The 23,260-nt window shown below is 41.0% G+C and overlaps 1 protein-coding gene across 2 annotated transcripts; it reads right to left on the minus strand.

Moving 5' to 3' along the window:
• Positions 1-7: 7 nt before the first annotated feature.
• On the minus strand, positions 8-23,004 carry si:ch211-140l13.3 (centromere protein J). 2 transcript variants are annotated; one of them, XM_020455547.2, is made up of 20 exons: positions 22,765-23,004; positions 21,904-22,284; positions 20,657-20,753; positions 15,458-15,649; positions 11,021-11,168; positions 10,733-10,832; positions 9,301-10,585; positions 9,027-9,132; positions 8,636-8,771; positions 7,622-7,837; positions 7,238-7,372; positions 6,586-6,717; positions 5,860-5,920; positions 5,694-5,779; positions 5,479-5,583; positions 4,703-4,807; positions 4,383-4,523; positions 4,004-4,088; positions 1,052-1,172; positions 8-926 (listed from the first exon to the last, which is right to left on the minus strand). In XM_020455547.2, exons 2-20 carry the CDS (start codon positions 22,198-22,200, stop codon positions 737-739), a joined length of 3,738 nt encoding a protein of 1,245 aa, XP_020311136.1. In that variant the 5' UTR covers positions 22,201-22,284; positions 22,765-23,004; the 3' UTR covers positions 8-736. The 2 variants fall into 2 exon arrangements, 1 of the variants encoding a protein (XP_020311136.1); XR_004204732.1 differs by lacking the exons at positions 8-926; positions 1,052-1,172 and having other exon boundaries at positions 4,708-4,807.
• Positions 23,005-23,260: the final 256 nt, after the last annotated feature.

Raw genomic sequence — 23,260 nt, forward strand, 5'->3', positions numbered from 1 at the left:
AACTGAACACTTTTGGAATCATTTATTATTAGCACAGCCTAAATATTAATGTGTGAAAACACGAAAGTATACAGTACAAACACACATTATATGGAAAAGCAACTCATTTGTCCACAATTTCAAAATAACCTATTTTGTATCTATACTATACAAAAATAGAAAAGCATCATGTAACAATTTCAAAGATTTTACTGAGTTACATACATATAAGGAAATCAGTCAGTTTAAATGAATTCTTTAGGCCCTAATCTATGGATTTCACATGCCTGGGCAGGGGTTCCACCCACTGAAGAGCCAGTCGCCAATCAGAATGAGTTTTTCCCCACAAAAGGGCTTTATTACAGACAGAAATACTCCTCAGCAGGAAACCGGGCCCAGGTCAGTAAGTTACATGTCAGTAAGTTACATGCCCTACCCTACATGTCAGTCTTGTTGTTTGAGAGGCAAGGGATATGTGGGGACCTCATGAATAATCTGTAATTCTGTGCAACATAAGAATCCTGCTGACACAAATGAAGAGGTCAAGAAGGTTATGACATTGCCATGCAAAAATAATAAATATATTCCTTCAAGAGAGCAGTATAGACATTCAAAGATCTCTACAAAATAGTTTCAACACAAATTGTATTGATTAGTATTACTTATTTAGTGTACAATGATTTATGAATAATAAACATACACAATGGAGCTTTGCTAATTTGGTATGAAGGCTTGAAAAACATAAAACATATGTTCTTCATTTCTTGTCTATTATGATAATGCCATCCTTGTCTTTAATGCGTACTCTGCCCGAGGGGAACTTGGTCTCTTGCCTTCCATTAGAATACACCGTCTTCGATGTTCCATCAGGGTATTCCCTCCGCTTGTACTGGGACGTATGGATCTCTCTTTGGCCATTGATGAACTCCACTGTTTTCTCCCCACTTCTACAGTTTCAGAACACACACACACACACAAACACACACAAACACACACAAAATATAAGAATGCAGCGGTTGTTAAGACTTTTACCGTACATAAAATAGAGCTAAGTACTGTATGTGTATCTTACTCTGAGAGCTTGACCACTGTTCCATCTGGGAAGATGCTCTCCTCTCTGCCGTCAGGATAGAGGTACTTTATCGTCTGATCTGGGAAAACGATCTCCCTCCTTCCATCAGGGTGGTGTTTCTCTACAGACAACATGAATACATTTTTTGTTATTTGTGTCTATGCCTGGTCACACTGAAAATATACACTACATGGTCAAATGTATGTGGACACCTGCTTGTTGAACATCTCATTCCAAAATCATGGGCATTAATATGGAGTTGGTCCCCCCTTTGCTCCTATAACAGCCTCCACTCTTCTGGGAAGGCTTTCCACTAGATGTTGGAGCAGCTCACAGATTACTGCACCTGTACATAGTCCACCTATAATTTAGCCCAAACAACTACCTCTTTCCCTACTGTATTTATTTATTTTATTTATTTTGCTCCTCTGCACCCCATTATTTTTATTTCTACTTTATACATTCTTCCACTGCAAATCTACCATTCCAGTGTTTTACTTGCTATATTGTATTTACTTCGCAACCATGGCCTTTTTTTTGTTGCCTTTACCTCCCTTATCTCACCTCATTTGCTCACATCGTATATAGACTTGTTTCTACTGTATTATTGACTGTATGTTTGTTTTACTCCATGTGTAACTCTGTGTCGTTGTATGTGTCAAACTGCTTTGCTTTATCTTGGCCAACTTCTCAACTTGCCTACCTGGTTAAATAAAGGTGTTCTCAACTTGCCTACCTGGTTAAATAAAGGTGTTCTCAACTTGCCTACCTGGTTAAATAAAGGTGTTCTCAACTTGCCTACCTGGTTAAATAAAGGTGTTCTCAACTTGCCTACCTGGTTAAATAAAGGTTAAATAAATATATTTTTTTAAATATAAAAAAATTGTTGCAGGGACTTGCTTCCATTCAGCCACACAAGCATTAGTGAGGTCTGACACTGATGTTGGGCTATTAGGCCTGGCTGGCAGTCGGTGTTCCAATTAATGCCAAAGGTGTTCGACGGGGTTGAGGTCAGGGCTCTGTGCAGGCCAGTCAAGTTCTTCCACACTGATCTCGGCAAACCATTTCTGTATGGACCTCACTTTGTGCACGGGGGCAATGTCATGCTGAAACAGGAAAGGGCCTTCCTCAAACAGTTGCCACAAAGTTGGAAGCACAGAATCGTCTAGAAAAGTGGTTCCCAAACTTTTTATAGTGCCATACATCTTTAAACATTCAACCTCCAGCTGCGTACCCCCTCTAGCAGCAGGGTCAGCGCACTCTCAAATGTAGTTTTTTTGCTATCATTGTAAGCCTGCCACACACACACTATACAATACATTTATTAAACATAAGAATGAGTGTGAGGTTTTGTCAAAACTCGGCTCGTGGGAAGTGACAAAGAGCTCTTATAGGACCAGGGCACAAATAATAATATAATGCTCCAGGCAGTAAAAAAAACTTTAAGGTCGTCTCTCAATTTAAAAAAACGTGTTAACACTTTGCCCCTTGATAACCACAGCACTTCTGTATGTTGTAAAAGTGTTACATGGCCGCTGCCCATATCATTGCATAGTGCAGAAAATACACGAGAGTTCAGGGGCCTTGCTTTAACAAAGTTAACCATTTTCACTGTAGTGTCCAAAATGTCTTTCAAGCTGTCAGGCATTCCCTTTGCAGCAAGACCCTCTCGGGTGAAGCTGCAGTGTACCCAAGTGGCATCGGGAGCAACTGCTTGCACATGCGTTACCATTCCACAATGTCTCCCTGTCATGGCTTTTGCGCCATCAGTACAGATACCAACATGAGCAGCAGCTACATTTGGCTACCTACGGACCGTTAGTGGAATTCCCACGAGAGATTAACGGTTAATGTGATTGGATGTTAATTATTTGACTAGGCTACCTGTATTTGACATTGTGTTGTTATTTCGCTGAACACTAGATGGTTTCATTTTATTTTTGGCAGTGAAACGAGACTACTCAGACGAGAGGAAAAACTCACCCAAATGTATAGCACCGTTGGAAAATATAAATGAACTGTTTGAAAATCTGAAGAAAAAAAAAATCATAAAAAATCATAAAAACATTAAAATAAATAATATGTGAATCACATTTTTATGTGGCGTAGCCTCGACGGCATTGCGCGTACCCCTGGTTCGGGAATACCTGGTCTAGAATGTCATTGTATGGTGTAGCGTTAAGATTTTCCTACAGCGCCACTATTATTCCTCCTCCACCAAACTTTACAGTTGGCACTATGCATTCTGGCTGGTAATGTTTTCCTAGCATCCGCCAAACCCAGATTCGTCCATCGGACTGCCCGATGGTGAAGCGTGATTCATCACTCCAGAGAAAGTGTTTCCACTCCTCCAGAGTCCAATGGCGGCCAGCTTTACACCATTCCAGCCCACACTTGGCATTGCGCATGGCTATCTTAGGCTTGTGTGCGTTCTGCTTGGCCATGGAAACCCATTTCATGAAGCTCCCAATGAACAGTTCTCGTGCTGATGTTGCTCTGAGGCAGATGATTTTTGCGCGCTACTTGCCTCAACATTCGGCGGTCCTGTTCTGTGTGCGGCTCTCTTTTATTTTCAAGTTTTCCACTCCGCTAGCCAGCACCTCGTCTAAATAGGTGTGCGCTTCTTTTTCTTCTAGACTGTGAGCTTGTGTGACCTACAGCTTCACCACTGAGTTAATTGGGCAGCTCTAGCAGGGCAGAAATTTGACGAACTGACTTGCTGGAAAGGTGGCATCCTATGATGGTGCCACATTGAAAATCAATGAGGTCTTCAGTAGGGGCCATTCTACTGTCAATGTTTGTCTATGGAGATTGCATGGTTGCATGCTCGATTTTATACACCTGTCAGCAACGGGTGTGGCTGAAATAGCCGAATACACTAATTTGAAGCGTTGTCCACATACCTTTGGCCATGTAGTGTATATCAGATTAGAGCTTTGATGACAATATTACCCATCTGCTTGTTTGGAAACTGCAGGACCTCCAAACCAGTTGGGTATGTGGTGTGAGTTGTCTGTGCATCAGCATAGTAGTACACCTATCAAAGAGAAACAATGGAGTTATAAAAAAAAAACATTGTTATTTTTTACATTTTGTTAATGAAATGAAGACGGGCGTCCGGCAAAGCAGTAAAAAACAATGCATGACATATTCTGCTGTTCTATTACGTGTGCAGCGATGTCCCAGGGGTTTTGTTGTTGTTTGCAGTCATTTCTTTTTTGTTGTAATATCCCAAATGCACATGGCAGTTTCACCAATGAAGGATTCCAGCTTTAAGGCATTAGTTACAGTTTAAATACTGGCATAGTCCCCAGTACGACATATTACTCACCACTTTCCCATCTGCCAGTATGTGTTTGACATCTCCGTTGAAGAATGTGACAGTTACGGACTTCTGGTCAGCAGTGATCTCTTTTCTAGTTCCATTGCGGAATGTAAATACACGCCAGCCATTGGTGAGAAGTTGTTCTATCTGTGTATCAGAGCAATATCATGGCATGTAGGGCGCATTATTATTATTGTTTCACTATGAGTGGTAACTCTGTTAGTGGGATACTTTGGAATTGAAATGAAACTTCAATGAAAGGGCAGAAAATTATATACTTCATACAAGTACTTCAAAGAAATAACAACATAGGGGAATTTTCCTACCTTACCATCTGGATAGTGTATTTCTTCACACACGTCATTGTTTATGCCCTTGTGTGTTGTGTGGGTGGAGTTACCACTCATCGCTACTGGATTCAAACGTGGTTCCTGTAATAACAAATGAGGGATTGTTAAAGCTGTCCAAGATGGTCCAAGACCTTGGCAAGGAACTATAGTATCTCAGAAACACAGACATCCAAAAAGGTAGCTTAGCAGTTAAGAGTTTTGGGATAGTAACCGAAAGGTTGCTGGTTCGAATCCCGAGCCGGCTACAAAAGGTGAAAAATCTTACGATTTTTATATTTTTTATGTCACCTTTATTTAACCAGGTAGGCCAGTTGAGAACACCTTTATTTAACCAGGTAGGCCAGTTGAGAACACCTTTATTTAACCAGGTAGGCCAGTTGAGAACACCTTTATTTAACCAGGTAGGCCAGTTGAGAACAAGTTCTCGTGTACAACTGCTACCTGGCCAAGATAAAGCAAAGCAATGCGACAAAAACTACAACACAGAGTTACACATGGGATAAACAAACGTACAGTCAATAACACAGCAGAAAAATCTATGTACTGTACAGTGTGTGCAAATGTAGTAAGAGTGCCCTTGAGCAAGGCGCTTAACCCCAATTGCTCCTGTAAGATGCTCTGGATAAAAGCGTCTGCTAAATTACTCAAATGTTTGAAGTGAGCAAAATAATAATCTACCTATGTAGAACTGGTTATTTCAGTAACTTTAGTTGATTACTATACACATCAGAACCTCTGCTAGGCTTCATTACCCTGTGTTCTGACTCTGAGCTGGAGTATTTGCTGACCGATGGTGTGGCGCTCCTGTTCTGTCGACCTTTCGCCTCCGTCTCCTTTTCCACTGACCGACCCAAACCCTGAGGACAGCGAGAATTAGTGGGGTATTTCATAGTGGTTGTTTGTTACATGTAGCAGTGTATTATAATCGACTGATGCTGTCTGAGTACCATGTTACAGACATATGTACCTGATCTCTGTTGCTCTCACGCTGCTTTAAGAGACAGCCATTTGTGTGATGGGTGTCCTCAAAACTGACTGAATTTGATGAAAGGCCTGTTGTGAATGAAATTAACATCATTGCCAAATCAATTGATTGAATGTATAGTAAATACAGAACAGACTAGAGTACTTACTTAAGGAGGCAGGTCCCCAATCCCTTGTGCTTTGAGCATTGGTAGGATAGTTGTGATAAGGCTAAGGAAAGAATCAAGTCACATGATAATTATAAACACTAGCCTTCTCATTTCATGCTTCTTATGAGGAAGATACAAAGAACATCCGTTAGTCTAAATTGTTAATAAAGGACATTAGGCTACTGTACATTTTCATTTGCAATATATAATATGTTTAGCTGGCCTTGATGACCCCTGAACGTGTCACATGCAGTTTTAAAGACAACCTTTTGTCCAGTTTAGATTAAATTGCATTTTAACTGTGTTTGTTCCATCTATTATTGAACCTTGGTTCAAAAGTGTTCATACATTATGAAGAAGGAAAAACTATTGAAAAGTAAAATCAGGTTTTAACACTTAAGTTTCTTAGAATTGGCAATGAGTATATTCATTACACAGTATAAATAATGAATAATGGGCAGAGTCACTAATCTGACACGGCCCATTGTAAATCGCTATAAATTATTAGTGGGGTGCTTAAAGACCACTTCAGAACACATTTTATACTTGATACTTATTACATTTAGCCTAACAAGTTGACTGCAGTCAGACTGCAGTCTATCTCTGACAAAACTTGAGATAAAATACAACATATACCTCTAAAATGGTAAATGAGCTGAAAATACAATGTCAAGTTGATCTGAATCACATGGAATATATAGTACTGATTATAAGATTCATACTGACTGTGTCCATTTTACTGTAAGCTGCACTCTTCTGGACAGGTGGTTTGTTGAATGCAGGAGTCGCACTTCTGCTGTGGACGACTGAAGGAGCTGGTTCAGAAACCATATGTGACAATTTTCTTTGATCAGGAATCTGAGGAACAAATATCCATATTATAGACATATTATAACATCCTCTATTCTGGTTGATGCCCCTCTATCTACTGTATTAGTGTTGTTACTTCAGGGAATGCTGTTCTTTCATAATTGAAAAGGTTAGGACAAGTGTTGCAAAATTCTGTGAACTTTCAATAAATTCCATGGTTTTCCCTGAAATCCCGGTTGGATGAAATCAGGAATCATCCAACCAGGACTTCTGGAAAACTAGGCCATTTATTGAAAGTTCCCAGAATTGTGCAATCCTAGTTAGATCTGAGTGAGGTAGAAAGGGCTGATCTTAGATCAGTTGAGCAGGAAGTAAACCAGCTCTGTTTGATCAATGGAAAATTATGAGCACAGAGGGGAGCTGTCGGTTGGTTTCTGTAAACTCAAATGATTTCTGCCCAAATATAGTTAGATCTCTTAGAAATACAGCCCCAAAGCTATTTCCTGTTAGGATAAAGCTGCGAGCCTCATGGCTTTCATATGGTCTGTAGCTATACTGTATACCGTACCTGCACCTTGGACTTTGCAGCTGGAAAACTGCCAACTGTTGACCTTCTGGCTGGGTTTCCACTGTGACTGGAACAACTTGAAGATCTCCTCTCCCTTATCCTCTGACTAGTAGCTCTATGAATATCCTCAGACACCTGGACATATGGATTATATACTGATAGATAATGAGCTCTACTGACACCTTGATACCACTGATGACTGATCCTTTTTGGACACAGAACACTGATGAGGTCAGAAAGTATTGACGTCATTAGTAGATAAGAGAAGTGTTACAAGTTATTGTATAAACTGACTTAAAGTATGGAATGGGTTAGTAATGGGTTATTACTCAGGGTTCATGGGTTACTCATGGGTTATTACTTAGGTAGAGTATATCTTCTTACAGCGCTCTCTGCCCCTATGTGAGATGCAGTGGCTGTGTCAGGACTACTCCCTGCCACTTGGTGGCTGTGTTCAGGAGCACTGAGCTTGTCACGCAGCTCCACATTCTCTCTGGTCAGGGCTTCCACCTGGTTCTGCAGCAGATGATGAGCCTGGGACCAGTGGGACTCCCGACTAGAGAACTGCTCCTGAAGAGCTAGAATCTGCTGCCTGAGATCCTGAGTTCACACGCAGGCACGCACACACGGACACACACAGACATGAAGACACCCACGCATGAACACACACACACCCTGGATGAGAGTGAGACAAACCAACCAATGTGGTGGATATTGGACTCATGTTCACAGTTTGGATGTTGGGTGTTTGTTGGGTGTTTGTTTATAAAGCTGTACGTTATAAACTGTTACAGATGTGGGATCTTAATTTGACCAGTATTGTTGTAGCAAAAATAATCCTACATTTTTTTTGTATGTTTAGTCCATAATGTTGCTTGATCGGTAGTTAGGCTATTAGCTGGACAAAAGTAGGCTACATGAAAGTGCAATACTGTCAATATAACCCGCGTTGGAGTGGGTTTTCAGTGAATTTATGGAAATCACGAAGCTCATCTGCATTTCCTGCGGCGCAGGAAAATTCGCAGCAACGAAAGAGTGATCAAATTAAGATCCTTCAACGGTATCATCAGGTCAGGACAAGCAAAGGGGATGCGTTTGATTCTGTCATAAAAAGGTAACACTGACTTATTCACACCTTATGAGACAGGAAATGCATCGCTCCGTTCCATGTTAATGTTGGTCAGTAGGAAACTGATAGGCGCTGAGACAGAATGCACCTGACTCCTATGACGCTCCACGACTTATGTGCACCTCACGGACATTCATTACTCCCTCACAAATGACGTTATATCGATACCACATACAGTAGGTTGTTTTAAGCCTCAAGGCTTTATGAGATTCTGATGAACAAATTTGTTTTACTAAGGTCTATTAAGATCAGTCACATAATGACTTTACCTGACCATCACCAACGTCTAGTTTAGCAGAAAACGGTTGATTCTTCAACACCTGGCCTTCTGTATGGGTGAATGGGGATCCATAACTGCTGTGGTGGCCATCTCTGTCACAGCACTCTATTTGGTCCATTCTCTTTCTGTGTAAAACCCACATTTCAGTGGAAATGAAAGAAAAAACGACATTTCTGATGAAGAACATGATAGGTTTCTGATATTGCAATTCCAGAAGTGCTCAAATTCTTTATAATCTCGTGGATCATATATCATCAGTGGTTTTTTACATAGTTTGTGTTTTATGTCTCTAGCACGTCATCACAATCAGATACGGCACAGACACATTTTCCGGGGCATCACATTATGAAAACTAACCAAACTGTCCCTGTACATTTTACCTGAGGAGTTCCATTGCTCTCTCTTGTTCCGTTTTCATCTTGTCCAACAAATCATGATTCTCTTCTGCTTTTATTCCGCTGTGTGGCTTTGACACGGTCTGATTTGCTTGAAGGAGGTTAAAGTGACTGTTAGTAGAGAGAAGACCTCTTCAAAGAATAATATGTCATGTAGCATGTAAACTGGTACACATTATTACATGATTCATGTCTGTGTTCTTCATTATAGCAGTTCAATTACATAGGTGAGTCTAGCCAAAATAAACAGTACACTCACCCAGCTTGAACCCCTGGTGATGTCTGCTCTTTACGGTCTCTTTAGTTCTAGGTGTTACTTTAGGGACCATGCTGGGTTTGAGCTCTGCAGAGGAGGGACGTTTTGCCTTTATGTCTGTTCCCCTGCTGCTGCTGCTCCCCAGTGGCAGGGCTCTCTCTGTGCTTGTTTTCCTTGCAGATTGTGGGTATAATGGACGTGGTTCTGTCTTGTGCCAGTTTATGTCCCGGAGCTCTGTTTCACTGTCACTGCTGGAGCAGGAGCTAGATGGGTGGTGGTGGTGGTGGAGAGTGGGTCCATGGGTGGGAAAAGGTCTGGAGGGCAGGCTATCCCCAGCCTCGCTGGGGGCATCGCTGGCGTAGTCCCCATCGGACAGGTCCAGGTTCTGGTCCTTGTGTCCGAGCCGTGGGGGAGACGGGAGGGTGGGCTGCTGGTGGCACTGAGAGTTAGGGTTGTCCTCGTCACTGTTAGAACTACTCAGAGATAGGAGAGACATCACTGCTGTAGACCCGCTTAGAGATTTTGAAATATTGGTGAAATTGGAGTGTGTGACATTTTTCCCGTCCGCAGTCTCTGATGAGACCGGCCCATTGTCAGTGACTCTAACTATGTGGTCGTTGACTGTCTTGAAGCCAACATTTACTGCCTGAGCTTTGACCTTAGGTTGGCCCATGTTGTTTGGTTGTGCAGTACTATCAAAAGGCTGCAATGCCAAATGTGGCTCCTTCACCTCAAGTTGTTTATGGACAAGGTCCCTCATAGCAGCATACACATGATTCTGTGACACCACCTCATCACTTAGCTCCACGGAGGTTAAACTCGGCGATCTCACAAGTCGTTTATGGGATGTTGTAACGCCCAACAGATCTCTCCTGTCTCTAGTATCAACACTAGATGCAGTGTTTTCAGTGGCCTTGCTTTGAGTATTTTCTGTGGGCTTTGGTGTCCTCTCCTGTCTGGCCGTTTGATTAACTCTGTTGTCTCTCTCTCGTGTGGCAGGTCCTGTTGTCTTTTCCCAGGACTCAGAAAGAGCAGGGCAGCTCCTCTGGGAGATCAGTAAAGGCTTGACCCTAAGTCTGGTCCTGTCACTGAGCTGCAGGGAGGGGGCTGATGAGCGTCTCTGCTGGCTGCCACAACTCACCTTCCTGGGCTGCTGGCTGAGTGAGAGGGAGGCCCTGCGCCAGGTCTTCTGCTGCACACTGTCCTTACCCCTCTCTATCCTGGACACGCCCTTCCCTTTCTTCAGGAAGTATCTTCTCTCTGTGACTCTCCTGGCCTCCCTGCTGTCCTGAAAAGGGACCAGCTGCTTAGATACAGTAGATAACTTATTTTAGATGACATGATTACAAAGTGTAATGAATAGATTATGTATAATGGTCAGGGCATGAACTACTCTGAAAGTAGGCCATATGCAAATCCTCTTTGCACTCCATACCTGCTTGTTGTTTTGCTGTGCATATTCATCAACTTTCAGCTGTTCCTCCACAAATTCCTGAAATGTTTTCTCTCTCTCTTTGACAGCAGGCCTAATGGGTCTTCAATAGTTTGACAGGTCAGATAACATATAGAAAAAATTGTATGGAATATCAAATGACCACAACTCACTTGTGGATTCTTCACTATCATTAGCTGACAGTAAAATATGTGTATGTGACCAATAAAATGTGATTTTTGATTTGATTTGAAAGGTGATACATGTTGAATAGAAATATCATTACAGTACCTGTCCTCTGGGCTTCTGGGTGGCTGTCTACGTGTCCCAAATGGGCTGACAGTACAGACTTCTTTGTCTTCCCCCTGCTCTGCAGCTTCCTCTTTGATAGGAGAGAGGTTCCTCTGCTCTCTTCCATCTTTATTTGGAAGAATGCTCTCTATAATTCACATGATAAGATGAATCACATATCAACACAATTTATATTCTGTATTAATAAAAAAGAAAAGATGGACAAAGTTCAGTACTGACTTCTGGGTAAAATTGTTACGTAAATGAGGATTCATGTACTCAACAGAATACATTTTACAGTGTAAAATGAAGAGCAACAGAACCAAGAAACAATTCTAAATGCCTGCGTACTTTAAAGGGTTGTGATAATTATACTGGAGTTCTGTGACTAGTTGCTGTTAACCATCTCTGGATCCAGTTTTGACAAAACCCTCCTGGATATTTAAATAAGTTAATAATTTACTCCTGTTGTTCTATAATCATGACGATCTATCGAAAAGCAACTGATAATGTATTTGCAATATGATCGGAAACACTTAGAATAGGTTGAAATAGGTCATGTCCTTCATTTGGCTTTTAAAAAAATACCCTGGAAAATCAGTCTGTCATCTCAGACTTATCTGAACGGGATACTGTTGGGTTCTGATTTCTTGAAATGTACTTATTCATGCCACTGAGGGAGAGAGGGGAATGTATAACATTTACATTCTGTCAGGATATGTTATCATTAGCCATCAGGGATCCTATGGGAGGAGGACAGACACAGTCTGGTACCAGTCACCATGATAGCCGTGAGTTGGGGACTAGTGAGCACTTTGGGGTAGAGGTCAGGTCAGATCAAGTGAGGAAGAACAGATATCACTAAGGTTCTGTCTAGCAACAGAGATGTAATGGCTGTTCAGATGTGTAGGAGGATAAAAAAATAACACGCCAAAAATAGCATGCCAAACTCCAGCTCACAGCTCAAAAGTTTGGGGTCACTTAGAAATGTCCTTGTTTTTGAAAGAAAAGCAAATTTTTTGTCCATTAAATTAATACGCCTCACAAGTTCTCAACTGGCAGCTTCATTAAATAGTACCCGCAAACCCCAGTCTCAACGTCAACAGTGAAGAGGCGCCTCCGGGATGCTGGCCTCCTAGGCAGAGTTGCAAAGAAAAATACATATCTCAGACTGGCCAATAAAAATAAATGATTAAGATGGGTAAACGAACACTGGACAGAGGAACTCTGCATAGAAGGCCAGCATCCCGGAGTCGCCTCTTCACTGTTGACATTGAGACTGGTGTTTTGCGGGTACTATTTAATGAAGCTGCCAGTTGAGGACTTGTGAGGCGTCTGTTTCTCAAACTAGACACTCTAATGTACTTGTACTCTTGCTCAGTTGTGCACCGGGGCCTCCCACTCCTCTTTCTATTCTGGTTAGAGCCCGTTTGCGCCGTTCTGTGAAGGGAGTAGTACACAGCGTTGTACGAAATCTTCAGTGTCTTGGCAATTTCTCACATGGAATAGCCTTAATTTCTCAGAATAAGAATAGACTGACGAGTTTCAGAAGAAAGTTCTTTGTGCCTGAAGAAATTCATTTGTTTCTGGCCATTTTGAGCCTGTAATCGAACCCACAAATGCTGATGCTCTAGATACTCAACTAGTCTAAAGAAGGCCAGTTTTATTGCTTCCTTAATCAGAACAACAGTTTTCAGCTGTACTAACATAATTGCAAAAGGGTTTTGTTACGTGCCATTGGAATACAGGATTGATGATTGCTGATAATGGGCCTCTGTACGCCTATGTAGATAATCCATAAAATATCTGCCATTTCCAGCTACAATAGTCATTTACAACATTAACAATGTCTACACTGTATTTCTGATCAATTTGATGTTATTTTAATGGACAGAAAATGTGATTTTCTTTCAAAAACAAGGACATTTCTAAACTCTAACTTTGACCGGTAGTGTATATTTTTATGGGGGAAATGTGGTAAAAACAACATGCACTGTTTTTTTCTGCTAGTAAATATATCCAACTCCCTAGAATACAATCTGCTTCTTGAAAATATCACAGCTCTTTTGTAGCATTTTTATCATTCCCAGCTTCTCTGAGATATTCTATGACTTCCAGCTAAAATTTGCCTGTAGCTTTACATTTCAGCTCTCTGTGTGTTTAATCAATCAAACATGTTATTTATGACAACCTCAACTACATTGGAGGTGTTTTGCAACCCGAAGCATGTCCCTGCACTTAATGTACTTACTCCATATAGGAATTCCACAGGGAGTTAAAAGGATATACAGTATGTAGCATAGAAAAAAGGCCACTTCTCATACACAGATACAGTTAAAGTCGGAAGTTTACATACACCTTAGCCAAATACATTTAAACTCAGTTTTTCACAATTCCTGACATTTAATCCTAGTAAAATTTCCCCGTCTTAGGTCAATTAGGATCACCACTTTATTTTAACAATGTGAAATGTCAGAATAATAGTAGAGAGAATGTTAGGAGTGTGTATTGGAGGCGAAGTCAGGTGCAGGAGAGCAGAGTGTAGTGAACAGGCACACTATTTATTCCGGTCCAAAATGACAGCACAAAGTAACATGAAATGTGCCCAAACACGGAACATAGACAAAAAGTAATGCGCGTAACAATATCCACTATTCCAAAATACACGTAACACAAACAATCTTACACAAAGACATGATGGGGAACAGAGGAATAAATACATATGGATTGATTGGGGAATGAAAACCAGGTGTGAAGGGAACAAGACAAAACAAATGGATACATGAAAAATGGAGCGGCGATGGCTAGAAAGCCGGTTGTGACAGAGAATTATTTCCGTTTTTATTTCTTTCATCACATTCCCAGTGGGTCAGAAGTTTACATACATCAATTAGTATTTGGTAGCATTGTCGTTAAATTGTTTAACTTGGGTCAAAAGTTTCAGGTAGCCTCCACAAGCTTCTCACAATAAATTGGGTGAATTTTGGCCCATTTCTCCTGACAGAGCTGGTGGAACTGAGTCAGGTTTGTAGGCCGCCTTGCTCGCACACGCTTTTTCAGTTTTGCCAACACATTTTCTATAGGATTGAGGTCAGGACTTTGTGATGGCCACTCCAATACCTTGACTTTGCTATCCTTAAGCCATTTTTCCACAACTTTCGAAGTATGCTTGGGGTCATTGTCCACTGGAAGACCCATCAATATACCCACATAATGTTCCTCTTCATGATGCCATCTATTTTCTGAAGTGCACCAGTCCCTCCTGCAGCAAAGCACCCCCACAACATGATGCTGCCACCCCCGTGCATCACAGTTGGGATGGTGTTCTTCAGCTTGCAAGCCTCCCCCTTTTTCCTCCAATCATTATGGCCAAATAGTTATATTTTTGTTTCATCAGACCAGAGGACATTTCTCCAAAAAGTATGATCTTTGTCCCCATGTGCAGTTGCAAACCGTAGTCTGGCATTGTTTTATGGCGGTTTTGGAGCAGTGGCTTCTTACTTGCTGAGCAGCCTTTCAGGTTATGTCGATGTAGGAATCATTTTACTGTGGATATAGATACTTTTGTACCTGTTCCTCCAACATCTTAACAAGGTCCTTTGCTGTTGTTCAGGGATTGATTCGCAGTATTCGCACCAAAGTACGTTCATCTCTAGGAGACAGAACGCGTCTCCCTCCTGAGCAGTATGACGGCTGCGTGGTCCCTGCCTTGTACCATAGCTACAATGGTTCTGTTGATTGTGAGAGTTGAGAATTTACCCAGAGCAGAAGATATAGCCGTCTTTGACGGTCTCATGGTTTGATCCTACATGGATTGTCTAGTGGACCCAATTGTGTACTGCTTAAGCAGCACTAAGTTCAAAAGCCTCGACCTGACAACTTATTGCCCCTGTCTAAAAAATAGGTGAAAGCACAAACTCGGCAGGAAACAACTCAAATCCAAAACGCAGCAACAATGTAACGCAGCATAGTAGGTTAAATACTTATAAAAATATAAAAAATAGGAAATGAATGACTGTTTTAAGACTGCATTAAGACTGTTTGTTCTCATCATGAAACATTCATGTTAGTTTGCTAAACCAGACTATGATTCACTACTTGCTTCTGTTATCGTCATATGTCGTCATCTGGTTTCTTTAACCAGTGATGTCATCAAGTTAAACCACTCATAATGACTCTGTTGTTGCTAATTGTCTGGATCAAATAAATATTCCTCTTAAGTTATGTTTATTTATTTGTTACTACAGTACTACTACTACTCTTGATGAGGCCAATGCTTATACTTTTTTATATAGTGTGAGAGTATTATTTCTTCCCTCCTTTATGATTTTATTATTGGAAGTTGATCAAAATATTTGATGAGCTTCTGTTATCATACCATATACTGCAGTAGTTACAACAAAAACAGACCACGACGTGGTCATCCATACTTCTTACCATGGAGGGAATGTGTCAGAACAGGACCCGTCTTAGGCAGCCATCCATCTCCTGAGGGAGGTGAAGCGTAAACGTTTGATCTCGGATTGGACCTCTGTGGATTGGCAGAGAGACCAGAGGTATCCACTCCAGCAGCCAGAGCAGGCATCAGGCCCAGCCACTGGGCAGAGAGAGAGGGGGATAACAGCAGTCCTGCCGATGAGAAACAGAGAGGGACTTTAGGTGGAGGATTTAAAAGGTTCAATTCCTAAGAGACCGAGGAAAATACTAGGTCTTGTTGTTACAAGGAAGCATTGCCCAAGCGCTCCTCTAGTCAACACAACAATTTTTCTTTATGTAAAATATAATTAAAAAACATTCATTGTCAAGGCCTTTCACTAAATATAACTGGAAAACATGTTACAAAACAATACTTCAATAATGTAAATAAAGATAATTTAATAAACAATTATGAATAAAAATAGATTCTTGCTTGTATTGCTTTTGACTTTGAAATGAAATAGGTAACTTATCTCACAACACAACAAAATTGTATTTTTAGTAACTTGGCCCGGTGCCTTTAACTCTAAGTAAATGCACTTAAATTAAATCTTTAGGTTACGTTCCTTGACAGTTTAAGGCAGGGCATTGACATCTGCTATTTTTATTTAATATCTACATTGGTCATTTCATCGGATAATCACGTTTCCTTAGAAACTATGTGTGAAGGAGAGCCTTCACTATGGACTAAATGACTATTGTTAAATATATGTATTCAAAGTATTTATTGCCATTTTAAACTATAAATTATTGTGATGCAGTGTTTTTTTTCTGCATTGATTTATTTAATCCATAACCTGTGCTTCTATCATCTCCAAACATGTCCTGTTGTAGTGCATTGCTCATTGTATTGCCTAATTTGGTGGGAGGGGTTTATCAGCACGGCGGCCTTCAAAGTGTAATCAGCTCCTGTATTTTCTTAATAAGGTGTGTTTCCTGACTGTGTGGAAGAGACATTTGTCTTAGCCACCAGCCATGTGTGTTGATCCTTGACTAGTCTCTCAAAGCACTTAACGATGACAGAAGTGAGTCATTTAGTCATTTAGTTCAGATACCTATGCCTTCTTGGGTACAGAAACAATGGTGGCCATCTTGAAGCATGTGGGAACAGCAGACTGGGATATGGGAGAGATTGAATATGTCCGTAAACACACCAGCCAGCTGGTCTGCGCATGCTCTGAGGATGCGGCTAGGGATGCCGTCTGGACGGGCAGCCTTGCGAGAGTTAACACATTTAAATGTCTTACTCACGTCGGCCACGGAGAAGGAGAGCCCACAGTCCTTGGTAGCGGGCTGCGTTGGTGGCACTGTATTATGCTCAAAGCGGGCAAAGGTGTTTAGTTTGTCTTACACTTCCTTATAAACTCACTCACAGAATCAGCGTATACGTCGATATTACCCTCTGAGGCTACCAGGAACATGTCCCAGTCCGCGTGATCAAAACAATCTTGAAGCATGGATTCCGATTGGTCAGACCAGCGTTGAATAGCCCTTAGCATGGGTACATCGTCTTTGAGACTCTGCCTATAGGAAGTGAGGAGCAAAATGGAGCCGTGGTCAGATATGCCTTGTATGCCTCGCGGAAGTTATAGCAGCAATGGTTGGTGTGCGCACCTCCGAAGTCTGACCAGAAGACCACTCCGTCTTCCTCTTCTCCGGTGGCGTTGTTTTGGGTCAGCCTCTGGAATCAGTTCAAATGCCCTGGGTGGTTCAGACAAAGGACCCGCTTCGGGAAAGTCGTATTCCTGGTCGGTCGGACTTACTTGGGCTGATGTTTAATAATGATTTTTTAGAAGGTCTATGTCCCTAGAGTTGTAAAATGTGTGATAGCAGTGGACTAATGGTAGCTTTCTGTGTAATATGTAACAGTATGTTTTTGGATTGTAAATTTTGGTGATAGAGTCACCAAATTGCACACACAGCTAGAACAGGGTTTTATAAATACAGTGGGGTAAAAAAGTATTTAGTCAGCCACCAATTGTGCAAGTTCTCCCACTTAAAAAGATGAGAGGCCTGTAATTTTCATAGGTAAACTTCAACTATGACAGACAAAATGAGAAAAAAATCCAGAAAATCACATTGTAGGATTTTTTATGAATTTATTTGCAAATTATGGTGGAAAATAAGTATTTGGTCACCTACAAACAAGCAAGATTTCTGGCTCTCACAGACCTGTAACTGGCTCCTCTGTCCTCCACTATTTTGGGCACCTGTTTGAACTTGTTATCAGTATAAAAGACACCTGTCCACAACCTCAAACAGTCACACTCCAAACTCCACTATGGCCAAGACCAAGGACACCAGAAACAAAATTGTAGACCTGCACCAGGCTGGGAAGACTGAATCTGTAATAGGTAAGCAGCTTGGTTTGAAGAAATCAACTGTGGGAGCAATTATTAGGAAATGGAAGACATACAAGACCACTGATAATCTCCCTCGATCTGGGGCTCCACGCAAGATCTCACCCCGTGGGGTCAAAATGATCAGAGAACGGTGAGCAAAAATCCCAGAACCACACGGGGGGACCTAGTGAATGACCTGCAGAGAGCTGGGACCAAAGTAACAAAGCCTAACATCAGTAACACACTACGCCGCCAGGGACTCAAATCCTGCAGTGCCAGACGTGTCCCCCTGCTTAAGCCAGTACATGTCCAGGCCCGTCTGAAGTTTGCTAGAGAGCATTTGGATGATCCAGAAGAAGATTGGGAGAATGTCATATGGTCAGATGAAATAGAACTTTTTGGTAAAAACTAAACTTGTCCTGTTTGGAGGACAAAGAATGCTGAGTTGCATCCAAAGAACACCATACCTACTGTGAAGCATGGGGGTGGAAACATCACGCTTTGGGGCTGTTTTTCTGCAAAGGGACCAGGACGACTGATCCGTGTAAAGGAAAGAATGAATGGGGCCATGTATCGTGAGATTTTGAGTGAAAACCTCCTTCCATCAGCAAGAGCATTGAAGATGAAACGTAGCTGGGTCTTTCAGCATGACAATGATCCCAAACACACCGCCCGGGCAACGAAGGAGTGGCTTCGTAAGAAGCATTTCAAGGTCCTGGAGTGGCCTAGACAGTCTCCAGATCTCAACCCCATAGAACATCTTTGGAGGGAGTTGAAAGTCCGTGTTGCCCAGCAACAGCCCCAAAACATCACTGCTCTAGAGGAGATCTGCATGGAGGAATGGGCCGAAATACCAGCAACAGTGTGTCAAGGTTTTCTTCCATCTCCTCCTCTGACGAAGAGGTGTGGCAAGGATCGGACCTAAATGCAGCGTGGTAATTTTCATACATGTTTAATAACGAATAAACAAAAACAATACAAAAACAAGAAATGTAAAACCAAAACAGCCTATACTGGTGCAAAGTAACACAGCAACAGGAACAATCACCCACAAAACACTCAAAGAATATGGCTGCCTAAATATGGTTCCCAATCAGAGACAACGATAAACACCTGCCTCTGATTGAGAACCACTCCAGACAGCCATAGACTATGCTAGATACCCCCACTAAGCCACAAACCCAATACCAACAAAACCCCAAGACAAAACACACCACAATAAACCCATGTCACACCCTGGCCTGACCAAAATAATAAAGAAAACACAAAATACTAAGACCAGGGCGTGACACAGTGTGTGAAAACCTTGTGAAGACAGAAAACGTTTGACCTCTGTCATTGTCAACAAAGGGTATATAACAAAGTATTGAGATAAACTTTTGTTATTGACCAAATACTTATTTTCCACCATCATTTGCAAATAAATTCATTAAAAATCCTACAATGTGATTTTCTGGATTTTTTTTCTCATTTTGTCTGTCATAGTTGAAGTGTACCTATGATGAAAATTACAGGCCTCTCATCTTTTTAAGTGGGAGAACTTGCACAATTGGTGGCTGACTAAATACTTTTTTGCCCCACTGTATATTTCAGGATGTTGTGTATCCCTGAAAATAATCAGAATTCATGTAAACATTCGTTTTGAAAACATTGCTGTGGTACAAAGTGGTATTTTGGGATAAGTTAAACCACCTACAAACATCTGTACTGAATGAAATGTTACCACTACCTTTTTTAAAACCATGTCTATCTTTATTTCCCCAAACACAATTTAACACAATCACAATCGCTTTTTTTTGTCTTTTAAATATTTTAAGCATCTTTTAACACAGGCTTAACAACTAACGCTATGCCCTCAACACTTTGTACCTTTATTGACACTTTTAACATAGGCCAGGCCCTGTTGTTACCTCATATCCCAGTGATAATGCCTTATATTACCTGGGATGAAAACACACTCAACTTACCCCATGACAAACATTCTGACAATATTAGCCCACACAGCTACAAGGATGCACGTTCATGCTAGGTTTAGGACCTCATATTGAAGCGTATAGAGGGGAGTGGAAAATTGAAAACTAGCTGTTATTGGTAGAGAGGTTTGTTACCAGGCAGGCCAAAACTCCCTAAAAGGGCATTATATCATAATTTGCACAATTTCACAGTACTATCCCAACCTCATAGTGTGGAAATATATATAAAACACAGGAAAATCCTGTTTTTGACTGCACTAGGCCTATAAGATTTCCCACTGGCTTTTTCAGGGTGAAAACAAAGGTAAAGTGAAAACGCAGCTAAATGTCATGGTACATTGCACTTTAACCTCATTGGGTCTTTTGTGTAAAGAGCTTTTTGAAGAAAGTAAATGTAAGTGGACATGAATGGATAGCAGCTTTATGTGCTTTATACATGTTATGCCACAGTCCTTATACACACCTGTGGCTGTTCATTAGTTCAGAAAAACCTGTTTAGCCTGAAAAGATTAGTGCTGCTACAAGATGAAATTCCATGTAGTTTCTTAAATTACCCAACAGAGCATTGTGTTATTGCCTCTGTGTATTGGACAAATATTAAGTAATCACTGCCTTGGAGCTGACATGATCTTCTTAGTAACCTCAAAAACAAATGATAATCTCTAAACTATCAACACTTCGGAATGTCCCTTTGGACTAAATCTATTTTCAAGAACATCAAAAACTTTGCACTTTCTAACAAAATACTACTTTGTAAACATATTTCATGCCTCTCCACTGAATGAATTTGTGTTTTCTATTTGATGGTGGTTGTTTTACGTTGAGCTCAGTCAGTCAGTACCCACCTGGCCCCATGAGGGAGAGGAGTCTGCTCTGCTCCTGTACAATTCTGTGTAGCTGGTCCACCTGCTGTTGAACTAGCTGGTCCTGTTGCCTTGGGCCCTGCACCGATGCAGACATAGACAACACTCAACACACAGCAGGGTCTGTTGACAGCTTCACCATCACTATGTTATACCACAACATAAATTAATGTTTAATCATCACATGCACAGGATACAGCACGAGGTGCCTTATTGCTATTAAAAACTCATTACCAATGTAATTAGAGCAGTAAAAATACCCGTGGTATACGTCTGATATACCGTGGCTGTCAGCCAATCAGCATTCAGGGCTCGAACCACCCTGTTTATAAATGGTAATACAACTGGTTGTGGTTAGAATATGGACAGATAGGATATACAGTATAAATTATGAGGGTGTCAGGAAGCCTACCACAAACCTCCGAGGTGCCTTATTGCTATTATAAACTGGTTACCAACGTAATTAGAGCAGTAAAAATAAATGTTTTGTCATACCCGTGGTATACGTCTGATATACCGCGGCTGTCAGCCAATCAGCATTCAGGGCTCGAACCACCCAGTTTATAAATAGTAATACAACTGGTTGTGGTAGAATATGTACACATAGGATATACAGTATAAATGATGAGGGTGTCAGGTAGCCTAGCGTTTAAGAGGGTTGGACCAGTAACTGAAAAGTTGCTGGTTTGAATCCCTGAGCCGAAGAGGTGAAAACTCTGTCGATGTGCACTTGAGCAAGGCACTTAACCTTATTTGCTCCTGTAAGTCGCTCTGTATAAGAGCATCTGCTAAATATGACTGTTATTTAAAAGTAGGTTAATAAAGTAAATAGTGATCTTGGTTGAACAGTTGAATAGTACAGCAGCATTGACAGTGTATGTGTGTGATTATTTGTATGATTAGTGCTATATTAAATTGATAGCCGTCAGCGCAGGGAAGCAGTTTTACATGAGAGTGCCAATGTGAATGAAGCTTGCTGTGCTACATGTACACATTGATCAATAATGCTGCTTCAACTAGAGTGCAGCAAGTAAAATGGGTTTAAGTGGGTAAAATACCCTCAATTAAATTAGTTTTGAACACAACTGCAAATTGGTATGTTACTGCCACCTACTGGTAAGCAAGAGTGCATGCATCAAATCAGTGAGTAAAAGCAATTCAGACTGAAACTTGAAACAAATATGTCTACAATAGTAGGCTACGCTGTATGGTATAAATACACTACTAACCTGCTGGAGAGCTCTCTGTATCATTAGCTGTCGTGTAGTTTGTAATGATGAGGCATCCTCCTGTGGGGTTTCTATAAGAACAGCATCATGGCTCAGTGAATGGGATGGAGACAGGGGACTAGAGCCTAGCTCAGCTGCATGAGGGTTCAGGTGGGTCCTCTGGTTATCCATGTCATGTGTTCCAGTGTTATGTGGCTCCTGTCGTTGTACCTGGCCCAGGTCTGCCTCTGGCTCAAACGATCCACCTGATGACCATGTTCTCAGGCTATTGTTGTCCATGGGGATTTCAGCTGACATTATTACATTCAGAGATGCTTCATGAAATACTCTTGATTATCACCTTCTGTTAACAATGGCATGTTTTTGAGTAATGTCTGGTCTCTGCAAGTTGGAAAGAGAAATGTAGGGAAGGTTGTAATAGGGTAATGTGGGATAACTTACTCTACATTTTTTAAGTCATTCTAACAAAAGGATTCTGATTTAAGTTGAGCTAATGTTTTTTCATTTAGAAAACGTGATATAAATCAAATTAAGTTACAGCTACAAACTTTTTTTTACAAGAGTGAACTAAATATTAGGAACACCTGCTCTTTCCATGACCCAGACTGATCAGGTGAATTCAGGGGGATATTTACCCCACATTACCCGAAATGTTTTACTTGAATAGCTCACATGTGAGGTTTTGCACAATATCCTACATTATATGTGCATTATAGATAGACCTTTATCAACAACAAAAAAGCAAAGTACGTTTCTAACTTTAAAAAAAATTGTTGAGTTGTCTTGAAGAGATTATTAGTAGAAAAGTATACATTCCATGAAACAGCAATTCATTTTTATTATAGTAAGGTAAAAACGTACCTTTTTCTTTAAATCAAATAACAAGACATAGTTCCCTTCGCTTTGGCGTGTCTCTCCCAAGAGTAAGCTACACTCATGTTTTATTCGTCGCCAGTGGTTACTGTTACTGTAAACATCAACCTCCAAGGAGAGAAAATATGAGTTGTTTTGTTTAGCCTACCATTAAATGAACAAATTACTCATTCGTTGAAAAGGTCGTATACAATAGTAATGTAGAGTGAGAAATGTAGGCTGATGGCTATGGAGGGCTAGGCATACATTGTCTCTAGAAGTATATAGTCAAGAACTGTATTGCACATTTAAGGAGTAGCGGTTGAATGAATCGTGTAGTATGGCGCCAAACAATGGCACTTTCGGCGGTAAAAGTTTCAGAAGTTTTTTTCTGATATGAATTCTTCTAAGATGGCCAAATAAGGTAGGCTATCTGACATTGGCTATTGGCCAACAACAATAGTTTTTTTTTTAAACATGCAGATGCAGTCAAAAATATTGATGT

This window comes from Oncorhynchus kisutch, linkage group LG21, assembly GCF_002021735.2.
Source record: "Oncorhynchus kisutch isolate 150728-3 linkage group LG21, Okis_V2, whole genome shotgun sequence".
Lineage (NCBI taxonomy): Eukaryota > Metazoa > Chordata > Actinopteri > Salmoniformes > Salmonidae > Oncorhynchus > Oncorhynchus kisutch.

What these genes read in the sequence shown, in the direction of transcription:
- si:ch211-140l13.3 (XM_020455547.2), bottom strand. Translation starts at nt 22,200, where the DNA reads ATGTCAGCTGAAATCCCCATGGACAACAATAGCCTGAGAACATGGTCA. An exon ending in CCTCTCCCTCATGGGGCCAG is followed by an intron (nt 15,650 to 20,656) that starts GTGGGTACTGAC and finishes TCTCATCGGCAG; the next exon opens with GACTGCTGTTATCCCCCTCT. An exon ending in TACTGGCAGATGGGAAAGTG is followed by an intron (nt 4,089 to 4,382) that starts GTGAGTAATATG and finishes TCTCTTTGATAG; the next exon opens with GTGTACTACTATGCTGATGC.